The sequence below is a fragment of the Podarcis tiliguerta genome, assembly GCF_965153285.1.
Source record: "Podarcis tiliguerta genome assembly, chromosome: 1".
NCBI lineage: Eukaryota > Metazoa > Chordata > Lepidosauria > Squamata > Lacertidae > Podarcis > Podarcis tiliguerta.
Genome location: NC_139534.1, coordinates 48,520,019 through 48,540,878, shown reverse-complemented (window position 1 = coordinate 48,540,878; position 20,860 = coordinate 48,520,019). Strand labels below are relative to the sequence as shown.

At 41.9% G+C, this 20,860-nt stretch overlaps 1 protein-coding gene and 1 long non-coding RNA gene across 3 annotated transcripts in view; both read right to left on the bottom strand.

Moving 5' to 3' along the window:
• Positions 1-20,860, bottom strand: part of LOC310673250 — a 611,626-nt gene that overhangs the window by 149,500 nt on the left and 441,266 nt on the right. The window lies entirely within an intron of this gene.
• Positions 1-20,860, bottom strand: part of CNTNAP5 (contactin associated protein family member 5) — a 298,496-nt gene that overhangs the window by 149,500 nt on the left and 128,136 nt on the right. For both annotated transcript variants that reach the window (XR_014508745.1, XM_083430378.1), the window contains exons 5-7: positions 20,179-20,382; positions 10,275-10,459; positions 5,859-6,002 (exon numbers count right to left, since the gene is read on the bottom strand). Coding sequence is in view for 1 of the 2 variants with exons in the window: in XM_083430378.1 (XP_083286504.1) it covers positions 5,859-6,002; positions 10,275-10,459; positions 20,179-20,382 (533 nt within the window). In the remaining variant the exon portion in view is untranslated. The remainder of the gene's footprint in view (positions 1-5,858; positions 6,003-10,274; positions 10,460-20,178; positions 20,383-20,860) is intronic.

Sequence of the window (20,860 nt, the reverse complement as noted above, 5' to 3'; positions counted from 1 at the left end):
AATAAAGTTGAAGCAGGGTTGGGATTTCTTAATTATAATACTTTTTGTTATGCACATGGAGTTACAAAATACATCCATATTGGAGCAGTTATGAAGGGTGCTCACATGTAAAAATACCATTTCTTTCTTTAATATATTTGGGAGAAATGGTCATTTCTTTCTTGGCCTCAAATTACTCAAACTTTGATGCAAAAGTCCTCTCCATAAGTGATGTGATACACACATGCATTTTTCATTCAGTATCTGAGTACTTGAGTATGCAACGATTTCATAAGAAGTAATCATGATGCTCTCATTATGCAGGCAATAAGTGATTATTAGAAATTGTTTCAGAGATAATTTTTGCCTTGCTTTGAGAGTAGAAGTCAGAGAAGAAGAAAAATCTCCTTAAGGAAGGCCTGTTCTTACTTAATTGTCATATAAAGAGGATAATGGGGTCTTTTGTCAGCAGAGAGGACACTTCAATTATTGGGATGCTCTTAATACAGAAGCTCTACTGTACATAACTAAGCTAATATTTTCAGGAGGAAAGAGGTGAAGTCACTGATTGTCATTAAAGAGCAGAGGTTCTCATATACTTGAATTCCTTTCTTGGGAAACTTTTATGTCCCTGCTCAGAAAAGTATCAGATAACAGAACTGAAAGGGCTCAACAGAATGATATTTCATCCCTTTGAGAGACTTTGAGGATCATATGCTTGGCTAAGCAATTCTGAATTTTCTTTATCTGAGTCTCCTAAGCTTTTAGGTCACTGGCCAACAGCGCAACAAAAGATTTTACTGCCTTCACGCTTGCAGTAACCGAGCATTATCACTTCATTACCTGGTCCAGTAGCTGAGACGCAACTGCAGAGGACAGCAGCAGCCAATTTTAAAAATCATAAATCATTCTACTAAGAAACAAAGGTAAAAACAGAAAAGGGGATAATAGACAAACATAATATAGATAGCTTGAGATTTCCCTCTTTTCAGTAGAGAAGGAAGCAGAACCAAAGGCTTGTCTTTCAAATTCACCTTGCCAGACAGGACAACTAAAAGTGGTCAAATAGCACAAAAGCAGATTTAATACTTTGTGCCGAGTCAGGGGTATAGTGACCTAAAACCTATCCAGTTTTATTCACTAGGACTAAAATGTTTTAATACTTTCATTAAAACACATCATTAAAATTGAATGCACTAGGGCTGCATTCATACCAGACATTTAAAACACATTTTCCACACACAAAGAATCTTAGGAACCAGAGTTGGTTATGGGTGCTGGGAACTGTAGCTCTGTAGAGTGGGCTAAACCACAGTTCCCAGGTTTCTTTGGGAGGGGTGTTTTAAATATGCTTTAAATGTGTGGTGTGTATGCAGCCTTGAATTCTGTTTGCCTTCCATGTTCATTTCTAAAAACCAGTCCTTTTCAAATGATTGGGATCTGCCTTTTTCATCCTACTGGGCATTCCCAAGTCATTGGGTGTATCTGAAATAGCTCATTGGGTCATGGCCACAGATGGCTGGTTTACAGAATGCTAAAGTAGGCTATATTACTATGGACTACAGGTAGAGACGCGGGTGGCGCTGTGGGAAAAACCTCAGTGCCTAGGGCTTGCCGATCGCATGGTCGGTGGTTCGAATCCCCACGGCAGGGTGAGCTCCCGTCTTTTGGTCCCAGCTCCTGCCCACCTAGCAGTTCGAAAGCACCCCTAAGTGCAAGTAGATAAATAGGTACCGCTTTATAGCGGGAAGGTAAATGGTGTTTCCGTGTGCTACGCTGGTGCCGGCTTGCCAGAGCAGCACACGGAAACGCTGGCCACGTGACCCAGAAGTGTCCTCGGACAGCGCTGGCCCCCGGCCTCTTAAGTGAGATGGGCACACAACCCTAGAGTGGCCCATACGGGCAGGGGTACCTTTACAGGTAGAGGATGCCTTTTTTTGAAATAATCCCTGCAAGCAATACCCCAGCACACCAGTCTTCCTGTGCTACTTTTCTACTTGAACAAAATTGGACTTGGGGGATGCAATTACATTTTTAAGTTAGAGGACTTGAATAGCTGTGAGGCTTGCCGTTCAACTGTCCATTGACTTTTATTTGCATTCTTCTGTTAGAATTAATTGTCTTTTGTACTGTTAGGAGAGATAAAAGGTGTTCAATAGCTTTTTAAAAAACTGGGGGAGCGTTTGTGAAGAAAATCAAAGCTGAAACATGACTGGAGTTAATAAGAAGTAAATGTTTTTGTTGCCATGTTAAATAGCTGTGAATGTGCTATAAAGATATAGGATTTGGTTTGACCTCACCAACCTCTGCATCTGGCTATAGAAAAATTGGCCCTGGCAGCTTTCCAATGGGGTAATGGGTCATCAGCCCACCAAAGATTCCCCACCAGATCGTAAATGAACAATAATTCAGCAGATCAGCATTCTGTCCCATTATCCAAAAATAAACATCAACGTTCAGTCAATTTCGTAGCTTCATCAGTGGCCAACGACTAGGAAAGTTTTCTGCCAGTGTCCGTTCAGCAACGCATACCACAACCACTTCAAAACATAGCTGGTTATATTTTAAGCCTGTCTGACTCCAGGCAAAAGGGGATGAATTGAATAGTCTTCTTCCATTCATAGAGGAATATTTGATCTAGGAGAAGATTCCACTAATGGAAGAGTAGGCAATTTCTGAGGATAACCCCTGCACCCTTGAATATTTGCTGCAGAGGGTTGCACGGCATGGGAGATTTAGCATTTAGTACTCCAGTCCTCCTAGTGATGTATGGAAGTGAGAGCTGGACCATAAAGAAGGCTGATCACCGAAGAATTGATGCTTTTGAATTATGGTGCTGGAGGAGACTCTTGAGAGTCCCATGGATTACAAGAAGATCAAACCTATCCATTCTCAAGCAAATCAGCCCTGAGTGCTCACTGGAAGGACAGATCGTGAAGCTGAGGCTCCAATACTTTGGCCACCTCATAAGAAGAGAAGACTCCCTGGAAAAGACCCTGATGTTGGGAAAGATTGAGGGCACAAGGAGAAGGGGATGACAGAGGATGAGATGGTTGGACAGTGTTTTTGAAGCTACCAGCATGAGTTTGACCAAACTGCTGGAGGCAGTGGAAGACAGGAGTGCCTGGCGTGCTCTGGTCCATGGGGTCATGAAGAGTCAGACACGACTAAACGACTAAACAACAACAACACTCCAGTCCTTCACTGAAGTAAATACTCTTTCACAACCAGAATGGCTCCTCCTGTTCAAAAAACTGGCACCATTGGATACAACCTTTTGTTTCCTTGCTTCTGACCTGAAAATGTCCTCTGTGTACTTCTATCCATCTGATGTGCTTTGATAATAATAAGAGTTTTGAGATCAAAGGTACTCAATATTTCCTTAAAAGTGAGATTAACATCTACGTGAGATTTAAGGTGGTTCAAAGCACTTTACTGATGGTGTTTAGAATTCACAGAAAGAGAATGCATTATTAGCTTAAATTCAACTGTCACTGAGAATTTTTCTTTACACTTTTGATACTACCCATTTGGATTCATTTCCCCAGACAGCCCATTTTGTTGCCAAAATGACCCATTATTCAGAATTGTCATTCCCACAGTCTGCGCTGGTGCCTGACCCTGAAGCCTCAACATTGCATGAGGGAAAAACACATGCCTGCTTGTTAAAGAAAACAAAAAGTCATTTCATTTTGCTGTTACATCTCACCAACACCTGAAGCTCTCCATGGCATTTCAAAATTCAAGCTAAGTGGTTGAAGAAGAAATAGAAGAAGGAGGAGGAGGAGGAGGAGGAGGAGGAGGAGGAGAAACCTTGAAAGGTCTCAAGAATCTTTTTATGTTGGTGGTATATTTGTAAATTGCATTGTGACATAAAAGCCTATTTATTGATTAAATAATAACAACAATAACAACATACTATAAAATATCTAAAGTGGTGTACATAATGCTGCTGTGCTTATATTATCAGGATAACAACTTATTTCAGATAGGGCCAGCCTGCCCATGAGGCGAACTAAGGCAGCTGCCTTGGGCAGTAGAATCCCATGGGGGCACCCTGCCTAACTTTGCCACCGTCCCCATTGGAGAAGTGAGGAGAAGCTGGTGCATGATCCAGGTAAGCAAGACTTTGGCAGAGAGGTGGTGGAAGGGGACAACACCTTCCCGTTTTACCTCAGGCGGTGAAATGGGATGGGCCATCCCTGATTTCAGAGGTTGCCAACCTAGTGCCCATGGGCACCATGACACCCATGAAGGCTTCCAGTGGTTCTCCAGGGTAGGTACTCCAGACTCTGAGCTTTCATTTAATACATAAAGAGTCCCTATCCCCCCCCCCCCCCAGAAAGAAAGTTAGGTGGCAAAATCATTCTAAGTGATTTATGTGAAATAAATGGTGCAGCTACCTTGCATCTTTTTTCTGGGGGGGAAGCTCTGTTTTGTTATTATCCAACAATTGTAAGTGTGTGTGTGTGTGTGTGTGTGAGAGAGAGAGAGAGAGAGAGAGAGAGAGAGAGAGAGAGAGAGATCCATAATTAGGACCAGCAGGACAAGGCTGACTTCCCATGTAAAACATAAAGTTCTCAGCAGTGGTTATCTATTTTTGTGTTACACTATACTCTCCATGGCAGCCATTTTGGTTTATGCCACACCCGCTCCATGGCAGCCTTTATGTGACCCCTAACACTCTCTCAGTTTCTGCATCTGAAATGCACCCTCTAGTCCATAAAGACTGGTGACCCCAGCCTTATTTTGAAAGAAAGAAAGAAAGAAAGAAAGAAAGAAAGACACTGCTTTGAAATTTCATAGTGGTTTCCAAATTAAAAACACATACAGGAGTACCAATTACATGATACAACAACAACAAGGCAGAAACTCAAACGATTTAGGGTATAAAGAGATGCAATAACAGCCAGTAAACAAAGCAAAGCCAACTCTGAAAGGGTAGCAGGGAAGAGGCAGCACAATCTTTCTTGCAGAGGGCTCCTGCTCCTGGTGGATGCTCATCTAGCATCCCCCTAAAATAGGATCTGTAGCAGGACCTTGTCAGATTATCTTAAGTGGCAAGATGACAAAAGCCTCATATGGGAGGAGGCATTCCCTGAGATTGTCAGGAGATATTCATATATATTGGAAGCATGTTTTTTCACAGAAAAGCATAATGAAGCTGGAACCCTTCCAAGCCTATGTGCCTATTCTTTTTATAGCTGCATATGCACATTGTGAGAGTTCCGCCATAAGATAATAGGAAGCTATTGGGTTTGAATTCTTGCTAGAACTTTGAATTTGGTTGGCCACTGTTAGAATGGGATGCTGGGCTAGGAAAGGGCAGAGTCAAGGAATAAGTTTAGAAAATTATGATCCTATACACATTAGCCTAGGAGTAAATCCCATTGAACTCAATGGGACTTGGTGAGCTCCATTGAAAATGGGACTTACTTATCAGTGGACATGCAGAGGATTACACCATTAGGCAATCTGTGTATGAGAGAGAACCTGAAACTCAGGAGGCAATCCAATGCATTAACCATGGACCTGAAAATCCATTTTCAAAAAGTTTTTCTCAGAATCTTGTCTGTTTTATGACATGTAGTACCTATGATTATAAACCTTCTTCCCCCCTTCTATTCCCTCCATCTTGTGTAGCTTCCTCTAACAATTCTGAGTCCACTTAAATCAGGATCCCTGAAGCTTTCAAACATGCCTTTCAATAACACTTAGCTTTGCCCCAGCCTTCAAGCACATCTTTTGAAGAAGCAAATTGTGTGCATGACTTGCCAGATGTAAGATAAGAGCCTTTTGCTTGGTAGAGCAAACAGTACCTGTCAACAGCGACAATTTCAAGAAAAGAACAAGTCAGCAAATATGTATTGGGTTCTTACCACGATGTAGATCTGTGGCTTTCGTCTTTTTGCCAGGTCAATGATATTGACTCCATTGTAATAAAGGTTCTCAATGCAGCCATGGAAATTTTTCTTCAGAAAAGTTCCTGGTTTGCCTGGGACTGGGATTCCTCCAAAACTGAGCTTTGGGACAAGAACAAATTCAACACTCTTTTAAAAAACCTCTAATAGTCATAACATGGAGAAAGAGAGAGGGAGGGAGAGAGAGAAAGTTCTTGCTTGTGAGTACACAGGGAAAAACAGACCATAGAAAACAGAATAAAGAAGTTGTTTCATTCCAATGTCCTTCATTGTCAAATACTAAATGACAAAAAGAGGACAAGATTTAGAAGGACAAATTTCAGTAGATGAAGACTTTTCATTGCCTGACACTTTTATGGTGTATTTATTTTGCAGCTTTGCTGTAAAGCAACTTCATGCTCAGAAAGAAGTTTGGCTAATCATCGGTATACCTGATAGGACAGGATGAATCCTAAAATAAAATTAAGAACCAGACTGGCAATGACAAGCAATACTGGAGAATGTTTGGAGTGAAGTTCATTTAGAAGACACCTGAAGGCAGCCCTGTTTAGGGAAGTTTTTAATGTGTGGCATTTTAATGTATTTTTAATCTTTGTTGGAAGCTGCCCAGAGTGGCTGGGGAAACCCAGCCAGATGGGTGGGGTACAAATAATAAATAATAATAATAATAATAATAATAATAATAATAATAATAATAATTCCCCCACAAGAGAATTCTAAATTTGCTGTTCATTGCTGTACCCAAACCTTTGATGCAGTAACTCTTTCTTTCTCCACCCCTAACTGTCTAATATGGTTTCAGAAACCCAATTAAACAATAGTCCTGATCCCCAAATTGACCCACGGCTGGATCTGGGGCTAGATGGCACAGAGCAGGTTTGCCTCATCCAGTGGTGTTTGTTTGCAGGGGTAGGGAGGTCTTTGCACAGCTCTACTTCTGGGTAGAATTGAGAATTCCAGTTCTGCAGCAGCCATGATGAAACCTCGAACCAAGTGGTCTCCATGCTGGTTTAATTAATTCAGGTCATCCCCCCCCCCCACCGGCTTCATCAGCTGTGGCTCTGCCCATTGCCAGCAACCCTGACAGAAAAAAAGGGAAGGTGTACGGTTCAATAGAAGATTATCTACTTTACAAGCAGAAGGTCCCAGGTTCATTCTCTGCCATCTCCTGGTACAGCTAGGAGAGACTCCCTGAAGGAACCCTTCAGCAGCCGCTTCCAGTCAATGTAGACAATGTTGAACTAGAGAGATGGGCCGATATGGTACCAGGCAGTTCCCTACAATGCTTTAGTGGGGGATGAAATTCCATCCAGCACAAGGTAAACACTGCCACCTGGACAGGCAAGCCACCTACTTGTTTGGTCTGAACTTCAATTTATTGACCCTCAAGCAGTGAATGACCAAGCTTTAAGCTGGTTCAGTAATTCCACTGCATCACCTGAATCAGATTTAAAAGGTAAACAGAGCTGGATGACATATTGATGACACCTTACCCCAAATCAGCTCACTGTCTTCATGTATGAAAGAGTGGGGGTGGGAAAGATGGGATCCTGTGGCACACCACAGCAGAGAAGCCAAAACAGAGCTAAGCAGTAGTCCCCCAGCATCAACTTTTGGAAGTTTTCATCCAGTGGGAATAACTTTCCAAGATGGATACCATGGCTGATAGTAGCAGAAACTGCTAAGAGGCTTGGGGGGGGGGGTGATACAGCCTCACCCCAAACACCCACACCCACATATTTCGTTTGGCATAGGTCAGAGGTCTTTTGTTCTTATGTTCAGTGCCCAAGTCTGAAACTCATTTGAAATGCATATGGTAAGGTCATATTTGAGGAAGAAGGCAACAAAACCTTGCTTCAAGTACCTCTGCACTATGATAGTCATGTGTAATTTTAAGGCCCATATTGAATGTAGTACTGGCAGAAGGAATTCTATTTAAAGACTAGCTCTTTAGCTGGGGCTCATTATTTCTTGCTTCAGACACTTTGCAACCTCTGCTCTTTCTTCCTGAGGGTTTTTTTAAATTATTTTTTAAAAGTCTCTAGCTCAGGGATCCCTTTCTGTGGATTTTTTTTAAAACAAAAAAACAAAAAACCAGGGCAATCAATATCAATTATACTGCAGCATTATTGGAAAAAACAGTTTCCTTAGTGATCAGTAATATTTTTAATTACCAGACTAATTGTTTTAGTTCCCTTAGCTAGGTCTTTAATCCCTTAAGTGTGCTAAGATAAGGTTTCATTAGTCTAGTAGTTGCTGGGGTGAAGCAATGGAGATATTAAAGCTAAGGAACAAACCTAGTTTCTTTTTCTGAACTGGTCTTTAGGTATAAATTGGCCTAATGCATATTGGGATCAAACTGATTTGTATTATGCTTAGAACTTAACTCAAAGAAATTCATGGGAGAATTTCTACGGACTGCAATAAGGATGGGTGCATTTCCAGGAGGGAGAAAGGTTGTTTTCTGCTGCTCCAGAGAAGCGGACACGGAGCAATGGATCCAAACTGCAAGAAAGAAGATTCCACCTAAACATTAGGAAGAACTTCCTGACAGTAAGAGCTGTTCGACAGTGGAATTTGCTGCCAAGGAGTGTGGTGGAGTCTCCTTCTTTGGAGGTCTTTAAGCAGAGGCTTGACAACCATATGTCAGGAGTGCTCTGATGGTGTTTCCTGCTTGGCAGGGGGTTGGACTCGATGGCCCTTGTGGTCTCTTCCAACTCTATGATTCTATGATTCTATGATTCATGTCACTTCCATATGTGTTCACTCTTGTCTGTTCCTTTCCCATTTCTGCATTAATATTTAAATATATAATATGATGGAAATTCATAATTTAAATAAGCACTTCTAAACATATTTCCCCCATAGTGTGTATGCAAAATATATTGTGATACATTCTTTGAATGAAGAACGGTGTTTGAAAATTTTTGAAGCATGAAAGTACATTGATAGCAGACCAAGTCAGTTCAAATTAGATTTTTTCAAGCACCTATGAAACAGAATAAATCAAAGTATATCACCATTGCAAAGTTACACATGGTCAAGTTCCACCGAATCAGTGGAGCTTCACTATGACCCAGTTCACATGTAATACCAAATGATGGTTTTATGTTGCATGAGTGAGAGTCATGTATTGAAGCCTAACTTGTCAAATGTTCTAACTCAAGGGCAAAAAGAAAAAAAAAAGTTAGCTAAAGCGGGTGGAGAGGCAGAGAAAGAGAGTGTGAGCTTGAATGGTACACATTTCTGTTCCAAGGCAGGGATCCATCTTGGCGCAGAATGATGCAATTCACACCTTTGCTGTGTTGCATTTGGTTGCTCATGTCTGCCAAGCCTCTTGGACTAATGAGATTCCTCTGTATCTGTAGGCTGCTTGCTTTCCTCTTTCTCTGCCCCTTTTCCTAGCAGTTTAGATAAGTCTGCTGCTCCTTCTGCTGTGCTTTTGCTAAGCAGGTTTTGTGAGGAGTCACGTTAAGCAAGCTTGATGTTCCTTGGATGCTTCGATGCTGTAGCCAAATGCTGATGTTGCTTGATATTGTGAAGAGAGAGAGCGGGGGGCGGACTTTCAATCCACACTTCTGGCTCCTTTCCTCTTTAAAGGATTTGTTCCCGGTCCACTTTTAATTCAAGAGCAGATGGCTTACCAGTGGCAAATTACAGGTGCTTGGCTGACCTTGGCTGTCATCCTGTGCACATTGTGAGGATGGCAACCCCCACACCCTAACACTGCAGCAAGGAAGGGAGCTGTTCCTATCTTCTAGCAGTAATTAATAACTGAACTGCATCATACCAGATGTGGCGTTTAGGGGAGTTTAACCCCCCCTTCAATGTGGCTTGGAGACAGTGCAAGAGTTGCTATTCTTGTGTGCGATTAGCTTTCTTGGCACAAACTTTCAGGATAAGAGAATAGAAAACTGCCTTATACTGAGTCAATCTATTGGTTCAACTAGCTCAGTACTGTTTGCATTGACTGGCATCAGCTTTCTCTGGTTACAGGCAGTGGACACTCTAGGGCAGACATCTCCAAATTCGGCCCTCCAGATGTTTTGGGACTACAACTCCCATCATCCCTAGCTAACAGGACCAGTGGTCAGGGATGATGGGAATTGTAGTCCCAAAACATCTGGAGGGCCGAGTTTGGAGATGCCCACTCTAGGGTCTTCTGCATGGAAAGCAGCTGCTCTACCACAGGGCTGCAGCCCTTCCTCTAATTTCATGTGTGCACTCCTTCTGCAGTAATGGAGTAAGTAAATCATTGTTTGATAAAATAGCATCCCTGCTATCACTAAAAAAGCCAGGTTGGATTGGAAAGCACATTTCCCTGCATCATTTCTCTTAGGACAGCATACGCTACACAAAAAAAGTCTGACGCACCTCATAATCAATGTTCAAGTCATCCGAATCGCCCTTGGTTCGGAAATGCTGCATATACTTGTCCACCGTGAAGTTCACCTGCTTATTGAATCGCTCGATGAGGACCGAGTGCCAGTGTTGGTCATCCAGGAGGCTGCCCAAGGTGACGGACGTGTGACTGTTACTGAAACGCAGCTTGGCATCTCCTGCAGGGGCAGTGAAAAGACACAAATGGCAACTGACCCATCGATTCTAAGTCTCCGGTACCATGCTTCCGAAATGATTAGCAGCTAATACGTTTTGACTGGTGTATGTACGCAGCCTTGACTTGGCCACCACCCCATGCAGAGAAGCAGCAGCAATACCGTTATCAAGAGCAGAAGATAATATCACCAAGGCAACTATCGGTAAACAAACAATAAACATCTATAAAAATGGCAAAAGTAGTTTCTTTCCAAAATAGGTTTTATCTTAAACAATTGCAAATGCAGTAAAAAAGAATCCACTTGTGATATACCCCATCTTTGTTCTAAAATAGTGTTCAGGGCACCTTACAAAAATTCCACTCATGCCTACAATATATGCACACACACACACACACACACACACACACGGAGAACCTCAAACTGTATTTTAAGAAGCAGCCAATAATCAACAGAACCATTACAGAAGGATTAAAATGATCATGTAGTGCAGAAATCATGGGTGACTAGACTGGTTGGGTCCCCATGACTTCCTGAAAAAGTGTGCCATTTTCTCTCACATGGTAGGACCTACAAGCAGATTAGCACAGGGGAATAAGTCGTTTGGGTATTCCAGGTCAACTCATGTACAGTTTTATAGGCCAATCTAGAGCTTTTATTGTAGTGACAAACATACTGGCAGACAGTAGAGATCATGAAGAACCAGCTAAATATGATTACTGTGGTCAGTCCCCATCAATAAATTGACCATGTATATTGGTTCAGTTGTGACAAGCCAATCAGCATTCTATTTTGTACCCCCTCACCATCACTGTTACAAGCCTGGTAGATGAAGGGAACGCAGTGGATGTAGTCTACCTTGATTTCAGCAAGGCATTTGACAAGGTGCCCCATGATATTCTTGTAAAGAAGCTGGTAAAATGCGGTCTTGACTATGCTACCACTCAGTGGATTTGTAACTGGCTGACTGACCGGACCCAAAGGGTGCTCATCAATGGTTCCTCTTCATCCTGGAGAAGAGTGACTAGTGGGGTGCCACAGGGTTCTGTCTTGGGCCCGGTCTTATTCAACATCTTTATCAACGACTTGGATGATGGACTCAAGGGCATCCTGATCAAATTTGCAGATGACACCAAACTGGGAGGGGTGGCTAACACCCCAGAGGACAGGATCACACTTCAAAACGACCTTGACAGATTAGAGAACTGGGCCAAAACAAACAAGATGAATTTTAACAGGGAGAAATGTAAAGTATTGCACTTGGGCAAAAAAAATGAGAGGCACAAATACAAGATGGGTGACACCTGGCTTGAGAGCAGTACATGTGAAAAGGATCTAGGAGTCTTGGTTGACCACAAACTTAACATGAGCCAACAGTGTGACGCGGCAGCTAAAAAAGCCAATGCAATTCTGGGCTGCATCAATAGGAGTATAGCATCTAGATCAAGGGAAGTTATAGTGCCACTGTATTCTGCTCTGGTCAGACCTCACCTGGAGTACTGTGTCCAGTTCTGGGCACCACAGTTCAAGAAGGACACTGACAAACTAGAACGTGTACAGAGGAGGGCAACCAAAATGGTCAAAGGCCTAGAAACAATGCCTTATGAGGATCGGCTAAGGGAGCTGGGCATGTTTAGCCTGGAGAAGAGGAGGTTAAGGGGTGATATGATAGCCATGTTCAAATATATAAAAGGATGTCACATAGAGGAGGGAGAAAGGTTGTTTTCTGCTGCTCCAGAGAAGCGGACACGGAGCAATGGATCCAAACTACAAGAAAGAAGATTCCACCTAAACATTAGGAAGAACTTCCTGACAGTAAGAGCTGTTCGACAGTGGAATTTGCTGCCAAGGAGTGTGGTGGAGTCTCCTTCTTTGGAGGTCTTTAAGCAGAGGCTTGACAACCATATGTCAGGAGTGCTCTGATGGTGTTTCCTGCTTGGCAGGGGGTTGGACTCGATGACCCTTGTGGTCTCTTCCAACTCTATGATTCTATGCTTTACATTGCTTCCACATTCCTGACACGTAAGAGCAAAAAAGCAGAGTGACCCGGTGCTGCCGCAGGACTAAGGAATTGGAAACAAACCCTTTCTGAACCAATATGTGTCGGGAAATGTTCAACATGTTTTGCATCACAAACACACACACACAGCTGATAGAGAAATTACTAAACTTAGCATTGTATTCAATGTAGCTGTATGGTTGGGGTATGTATGTGCAGTCCCTGGGCACTTTTCTTCCAAGGAAATATTGGTGGCTCTTGACTTCAAAGTGTTTATCCATTCCTTCAGTCCTAATGCATAGAACTTCAGCCTAAATGGCCTCCCTCTCTTTGTAAAATCAATGGGATATTCTGAACTCTCTCATGAAAAGCAGAGTGACTAATGGTGTCAAAGAACTCTGTTTAAAACTTCCTTTCAACAATGGATATTTTACAATTGTAATGCACTAATCTCCTTTAGGTATAGGAATAATAGGCATCATTTCCAATGAAAAAATAAGAAAGAAAGAGATTAGCTGAGGACAAAGCATGTTAATGGGTTTATGTAACAAGGGGAAAGCTCTCAAAAGTTGTCACAAACATAATTAATCAGAAAAGGGAAGATGAGAAAAGGCTTAAAAAAACTAATTCTCCTTTTAATGCTTTTAGCTCAGTATCTTCAGATGAAAATAAAATCTACTTAAATATAGCACATATCAACTGATCATAGAATCAGATGTCACCTCATTTTAACCTAGACTAGGGTTGCAATCCTACACACACTAGCTGTGAGTCAGTCACTCTGAATGGGATGTGTTAGATTGCATCTAAAGGTTCAAATCTTATATACACAACTGGAGTAAGCCACACTGAACATAGCGGAACTCATTTCTGAGTAAATATACACAAGTATAGATCAGGGTGGGCATAGGGTAGACTGTGGTCCACTGATGAACCATTAACCAATTTCTGGTAGACTACATACCATATTTATGCAAATTCAATGCACCATTGAATCTAATGCACACCTCAATTTTCAAAACCTTGAAACCAAAAAAGTATTTTCTGGCACCATCAAATCTAATACACACCCTAATTTTCAATATATAATTTGGCCAAAAAAGGAATGCATTACATTTGAGTAAATACGGTAGTTGTTGAGTTTATTGCAAATAATGCTAGTTGAGGTGGCAAAACACTTAATGTTCTCAAACTAGAGACCGTTTTCAGGATACTTAAATGGAGTTGGCCTGTTAAGTGTAAAATCCCCTCTTTAAAGATTTAATAAACTTTGGTACCTATTGGGATTCTATTTCTTTTAAGTGCCCACTATGAACTTTATTGAATTTAAGAGTGTGCTGCAGGCATCCCCAACCTGCAGCCCTCCAGATGCTTTGGCCTACAACTCCCATGATCCCTAGCTAACGGGACCAGTGGCCAGGAATGATGGGAATTGTAGTCCAAAACATCTGGAGGGCCGAAGGTTGGGAATGCCTGGTTTACCATCTTTGCAAATCTTCACACTAGGGCAAGGATGAGGGTGAGGTGCACAACTATTTGCAGATAAATCTGACTTGGTTCTCTGTGATGGAATAGGTGCTAATTCGTACAGGGATTATCTTCTCTCAAATCAAAGCATTGTTGCAGTTTTGCTATTACTACTGTTTGAGAGTTGAAAATGCCTGTTTTTTATGTTTATGTTTTGTCTGCTGTTTCTTTTGCTTAACGTGAAATTTCTCAGAAAACTATTAGACTCTTTCTTAAGCGAAACATCTGAACAATTTCATGAGAAATAATTGGAACTTTGAGAAGAAATTTCTAGTGGTGGGATGATGGGTTACATGTGCCAGTGCTGTTGGTGAAGCATTCACCACTAATTTATAAGTGGCAAAAAGTTAATGTACATAAAAAAGGCCCCAGAGCAGGCCTTCATGCTAAACTGCAGAAGTAAAACTGCAAAAGGGAAAGCCTTGTTCTGTTGTCTACCTGCCAAATTGGAAAAGTAGGTACTGGGGGCTATCAAGCACTCAGCAGGTCACAACACAAGGTTGGTGGGCTCCATTTGGCTTTATGAATCACTAGTTATGTAGGCATGCCTAGAATTCACCCACCTAAAAATACAGATTGAGAAATATTATTAGTTGCTGCCTTAACTTTAGCAAGCTTGTCACTATGCAAGATGTGTGTCTTCCGGTAAGGAAACTTCTTATGAGAAAGCACTATTGTGCAGAAGAACTAATATGATGAAATTCATTTTGTTATTTTCAAATGTCTCTCTAACATATACTGCTTTGGTTCTTGCTATGTATTGTTACAATCTGTCTAGTGCTCTTTTGCCACCCACAATCTTCCTCCTACTTGCCTGATGCCCCTTATTCATTTTGTCATTTAGAATTTGATCTGTTTTCTAAGGAGAGAGAGAGAGAGAGAGAGAGAGAGAGAGAGAGAGAGAGAGATCGCTATGCAATGATGTTTTAAAATAATTTCCATCCATGTCTCTGATTAAGGGAATTTTAGGCCTGGGGGTCAAATGCATCCTTAATGGACCTTGGGACTCTCCTCAGGCCACACTCCCTCTTCTCTGAGCCATATTCCTCACTAGCCCTGCTTTGCATCCTTAGTTTTTGGGGGGTTTCTTTTGCCAGGCTGTCCTTGAGCTCTGATAACACTTCTCGCTTGCCTGGATGGAAGACAGATAGGGATGTGTCAGTGTGAAGAAACGAGTCTATTTCAAAGATGTTAAATTCACATTTGTTATTATGCCAACTTTTGCCTCTGATCCCACCCACCAATGGTTTGTACACAAGCACACATACACACACACACACACAGAGAGAGAGAGAGAGAGAGAGAGAGTGAGAGAGAGAGAACCAAATGAGGTCCTCAGCCTGAAAAATGTTCCTGCCCCTGGGATATAGTATAACAGATCAGGAAAACCATTGCAGAAGACAAAATCCTTTATTTCTGAAGTAGGAGAATGTGGCTCAGGAAATATCACATGATACTGAATTATTATGATTTAACCACAAGAGACAGCTCTCTTAGCTGACAATAATGAACAGTTGCACTAGGTTTACATTTCAAAAGGAAGGAAGAAACAAGAACCAGAAATAGGAAAATAGGAAGGGTTTATTATTGTTGTTATTGTTATTGTTTCTCCTTGGGGAACCTGATGCTGTCTTTATGCTTCACATGAACTCTTTTTCTATACACTCCAGACATTTACTCCAGGCTTTCTTATTTTCCTTGCTTGATTGCATACCGATAGCTGAATGCATCACACACAGCTAACGCACCTCGCCCAAGGCAGGGGTTCAATTACAGGGAATCAAAGACCTGTTTTCTGCGTGGACAGAGATGACCCAGCGCAGTGAAGAGCTGCAGCAGCTGTGAAATGAATCCTTGAAGTGGACAGATGGGCAGGAGCATAACCTCTGAAATGATCATCTGAGAAAAGAATCATCTTCTAACCAAAAGGAGGGAGGGAAGGAAAAAGCTTTGGTAGGCAACACAATTGAAACTTTGCAAACTTGTCTGTTTTAAGGAGTAGGGAACAGAAGCAAGTTTACCAGCTGTTAGTGGCTTTAGTTCATTAACTATTTGTCTCTTAACAGATTAATCTGATAGCTAATTAATGAGAATAAATAAGAGTTGCCCAAACCTGACTAAGAATATATAACAAATAGATCTGGATGAATACCAAACACAAGGAATCACCAATTATGGCTATGCAACCACATCTGTAGCAGGAGGAATGCGCTATACAGGCAACTCTCAATTTATGCGGAAGGTTACATTCCAAGGCACTGTGGGTTTAAGTGAAATTGTGTATATTTGAAACATCTTTGAAAAAACACCCCATTCCACCCCCTTCCCCGTTCTGCCCCTTTTGGTGATGTTTTTGGGTCACTTACAAGTTTGGCACGATGTGAGCATGCACGGTTGTACACATATTGGACACACCAAAAATGGTTGCTTTTTGGTCTCCCTTGTCCTTCCCAGTAAGCAACAGTGCCCCTTCTGCTGCAAAGCTAGCATTGCATTTCTGCCACACCAGGAGAGCCACTTTGGGGTGTGGCATATTCCAGTTGATGTCCTTGGAAGTATGACATCATTTGGGAGAAATGCCTTCCTGTCATCTATTACCTAAATTCGGCAAAATGTCCAGGAATATCTGGATGTATGGCAGCCCAAGTCAGCAGTGTCGTTCTTGCTGATTTACCTTAAAAATAGCTAAGAATTTTTTTTATATTTTTTTGGTGATTTTGGCAAAAAGCTCAACAAGTTTGGGCAAAACTCTTAAAAAAAAAAAGACAACCCTACTATTACCTCGTTACATCCTTGGCACCACCTAGTCCCTAGACATAATTCTCTATATATGCCTAAGCATACTGAGCTGATGGAGGAATTACATTGTGGTTCGAGGACCCGATCCCCGCTTTGAGGAATAAAGGCACGTGGACACAGTGTATAAGGTTAATGGGCAAGAAAAGGCCACAACTTTATTGATTACAGCAAGTGAGAAGGTATTGGCTTAAGCATTGGACCACGGAAGATTGACTCCACCCACTCGGAGAGGGGTGAGCCAAAAGAGGGGTTATCTACCAGTAGGGGGAGCCTGTTGATGCTAATACAACTATAAGCTCTCCCCTGATGTCACCGAGGGTCGTGCCATGGCCCCCCGCCACACAGGCATCAGACAGGATCCACGACCGCCGGATTCCTTTAATGGAATACCCAAATTTGAAGGGGTAGGCGATGGCCACACCTTGCCTTTCCATACACCAACAACACATTCCAATGCCTAACCACCACCTGAGCCCAAGAGGCTCACCGCCAATACCTTCACAGCTGTAACCAATCCCTAATACTGCTGACGATGTTACCTAGCCAAATGTCATTCCCCCGATCTGAAAGATGAACCCCGTCATCCCGGAACAAGGCCTGATTGCCTATCCGGATACCATCATGAGAGATAACTAGGCCATTCATAAAACGCACTTTGCGGGCAATCACACAATATAAGAGTTTCCTGGATTTCTCAATGGCCATAATGCCATTTGGCACCGCGCCAAACCATTCTCTTTAGGAGCGAAGACCAGAACAAGGTTGTTCTGGGACATAAAACAACAAGTTTGTCCAAGTCTTTTTTCATGTTCCACAACAAGTCCACATTCTTTCTGCTGACGAGGTCATTCTCCCCCAGCTGAAGGATAAGGATGTCAGGGGGACCAAACACAGCAACTCTTTCTTTCAGCAATGGCATGAGTTCCTCACATTGTTAATCAAATGACTGTGGCATGCATACTTTTTATTGAAATCTTTGGGATTTCTAAAGGCAAGGCTAGAATGAGGTTCCACTGCAAATTTTAGAGAGGGAAAACTGATCCTATTGAATAAATAATACTGCTATTGCCCCAAGAATGTCACATAAATCATTATTGCCTTTCTAAAATACTAGTTTCTCTGTGCTTCTGCTGTTTGCAGAACAATCTCAAAATGAATCAAATGATCAAAGCCTTAAAGAAATCATATTTCCTAACAAGCTGACAGGCTAACAAGCCAATTTTTATTGATTTTCTGTAATGAACATACGCTGAAGCAGACCATGTATAAAAGCAGCTAAGGAGATTTGCAATGATACAATCTAAGCAAATCAACCTGCATCAAAGAGAAAGCATACCACGTGTAGGTTAAGAAGCAGCGAATAGGTAAGGAAGCGGCCAGGTACCTATGGAGAAGGCACAGCTAAGTGGAGTCAAATGAAATCTGTGTCTGCCTCCAGATTAATGTCATTCAGGCAGCAGGACTGAAAGGAAAACACCTCTAAATAGGTAATCCAGCGCATAGTTAAGCACATTTAAGGTTGCCGTCTTTGAGCAGCGGGATTCAATCTCATGGAACTGTTGAATAAACATGCTTTAGGACTGTGCTCCATGTCGCACTGAGTAAAAGAGATCTCGCAATCCGCAACTGTGTGCTGGATTTTCCCAGAAACTACTTGTCATGCACTTGTTATCTGTTCTTCCAAGGCTGAAGTCCTATGCACACTTATTTCGGAGAAAGCCTAGCGAGGGGTAGAACTGCCTTAATTTGCTCATGTCTATTTCACACACAACCCTCTGAAAACCTGTTAATTCCCCATTTGCAACTTAATGTGTGATTTAAAGAAACACATGCACAATTTCATTTTAAAATCTGCTTACAATTTCATACAGTGGTCCTAGGGCTGCTTTTTATTTTGTATTTATCTTTCGGTTTGTGGTTTCCATGCTTAGAGCAGCTAGAAAGCAGGTTGAAAATTGCTCCTAAAATGGTCTAGGAAGTAAGCATACATCCTTGCATGGTTTGGCTTAGTAGATGGCCACAACCATCTTTTCCCCCATAGGCATTATTTAGTAAATTTGTATCCAACTTTTCTATCCAAAGGCTCCCAGGGGCAGCAAACACAAACATGATAAAATGCAATTAAAAAGCCACACAAACTTATTTAAAATATTCAGAGACAATTAAAAGGATCTAAAAAAATCACATACTCCTGGCAGCTGAAAATGTCAAGGGACAGCACATATCTGTCATTTAATGCCTAGGTAAACATTAATGTTTTACCACCACCCAGAAGGCTCTATCATGAGTCAACTCCAAATGGACATTACACAGCAGCAGTGCCACCAACAGTCACAAGGCCCAAGATGTTTAATATTGGAAAAAAGTAGTTTCTTAGCTTGGTGTGTCTAGAGCTGTTTAGAGCTTTACACACAATGACTAAGATACTGTGTTGGGTCAGGTCACTTCTGTCAGCCAGTGCAATACTTCCATACTTATCAATTAGAATGACATGCGGTCGCTTCTTGGACCACTGAACTGCACTAAAGTCACTGCTTTTTGGTTGCTCCTAGCAGCTGGGAAATGGTAAAGTTAACGGAAATAATAAAGAGCAGATCACATCATTCATATTCTGAAGGGGTATAGATTCTGGAGCATGCCAACCCACACATGCTTCAGGAAGTATGGACTCGGCAGCTTAGTTCCAGATTGCATAGCATACCACCCTCAAATCCCACCCCCATCCCTAAGTGACTTATTTCAGAGTATTACATTAGCATACTGCTCATCTTACTGATTTCCATGGGACGCCAACTACACAATCAGGCAAAGAACTTCAGCCAAGGAATTTGATTTGAACATAGCACATAGATTGATGAGAACTTCTTGAAGATATCAGAAATGATGGCCAGAACATTGCAGGTAATTTGCAAATGTTAGTTCTAAGTAATTAACATGCATGTTATGTTCATGGGCATAAGCAGATGTCAAAATTCAGTAGGCTAACACAGCACACCCAAAAACTCAATTAATGACAGTTGTAGTATTATCTTATAGCATCTGCAGAGTGCAGATCATGTAGGGAGCCAATAGATGTATAACTTGTAAAGAATCGGCTCTGGGCTGAAGCTCAGGGGGCTGGGTCAGCTCGCATGTTACCTGCCACAGTGCTTACGTATAGACATGCCATCTGTACAGCAAGAGTGCTTAGGACATACTCCTTCAAAACTCAGAACCATATTTTAACAAATTATTTAAAAAACAACAACATAATATGTATGTCAATAGATTACTCAACTTCTCCCAATTCTTTTTGACCAACCTGTCCTTAGAATTGGCAGATTTAAGGAAAGGATGATGAAGAAGATGATAACAACAACCGCCGTGCTGAAAAATATGCCGAAATGTTTGAACATACCCAGATTGATGTGCAAAGAGAGCTTCCCTTTCTGCAGCTCCAGTGTAATATAATCTCCACGCTGCCCTTCTCCGTGAAATAGGACCCCATCTCCCTGCATGCTCTTGAACTTCAGGGAAACAACATCTTTGAAGGTGCTCATCAGTTTTTGGTTGAACCTGTAAAGGAGGGAGCTCCTCCCATCAAAGTCGGCAATATCCGATTCTACAGGGGAAAGAAAGCAAATAAACATTAAGCAGGAAGGATCAATATTTATGTACAGGTGTCCAGAGCAAAGCCCTCCCCTGGCAGCTTACAAAAGATAATTAAAAACTTTAAATCAATGTTTGAAATGCAAATGAAATGAACCATTTCAAAAAAAAAAAAGACTCACAGCATTTGTAGCAAAACGTAATTTGAAACAAAGTCATTTAAAAGAATTAGGCCATGTGTACTTATTTTGGGAGGGACGCGGGTGGCGCTGTGGGTTAAACCACAGAACCTAGGGCTTGCTGATCAGAAGGTCGGCGGTTCGAATCCCCACGACGGGGTGAGCTCCCGTTGCTCAGTCCCTGCTCCTGCCATCCTAGCAGTTCAAAAGCATGTCAAAGTGCAAGTAGATAAATAGGTACCGCTCTGGCGGGAAGGGAAACAGTGTTTCTGTGCGCTGCTCTGTTTCACCAGAAGCAGCTTAGTCAGAAGC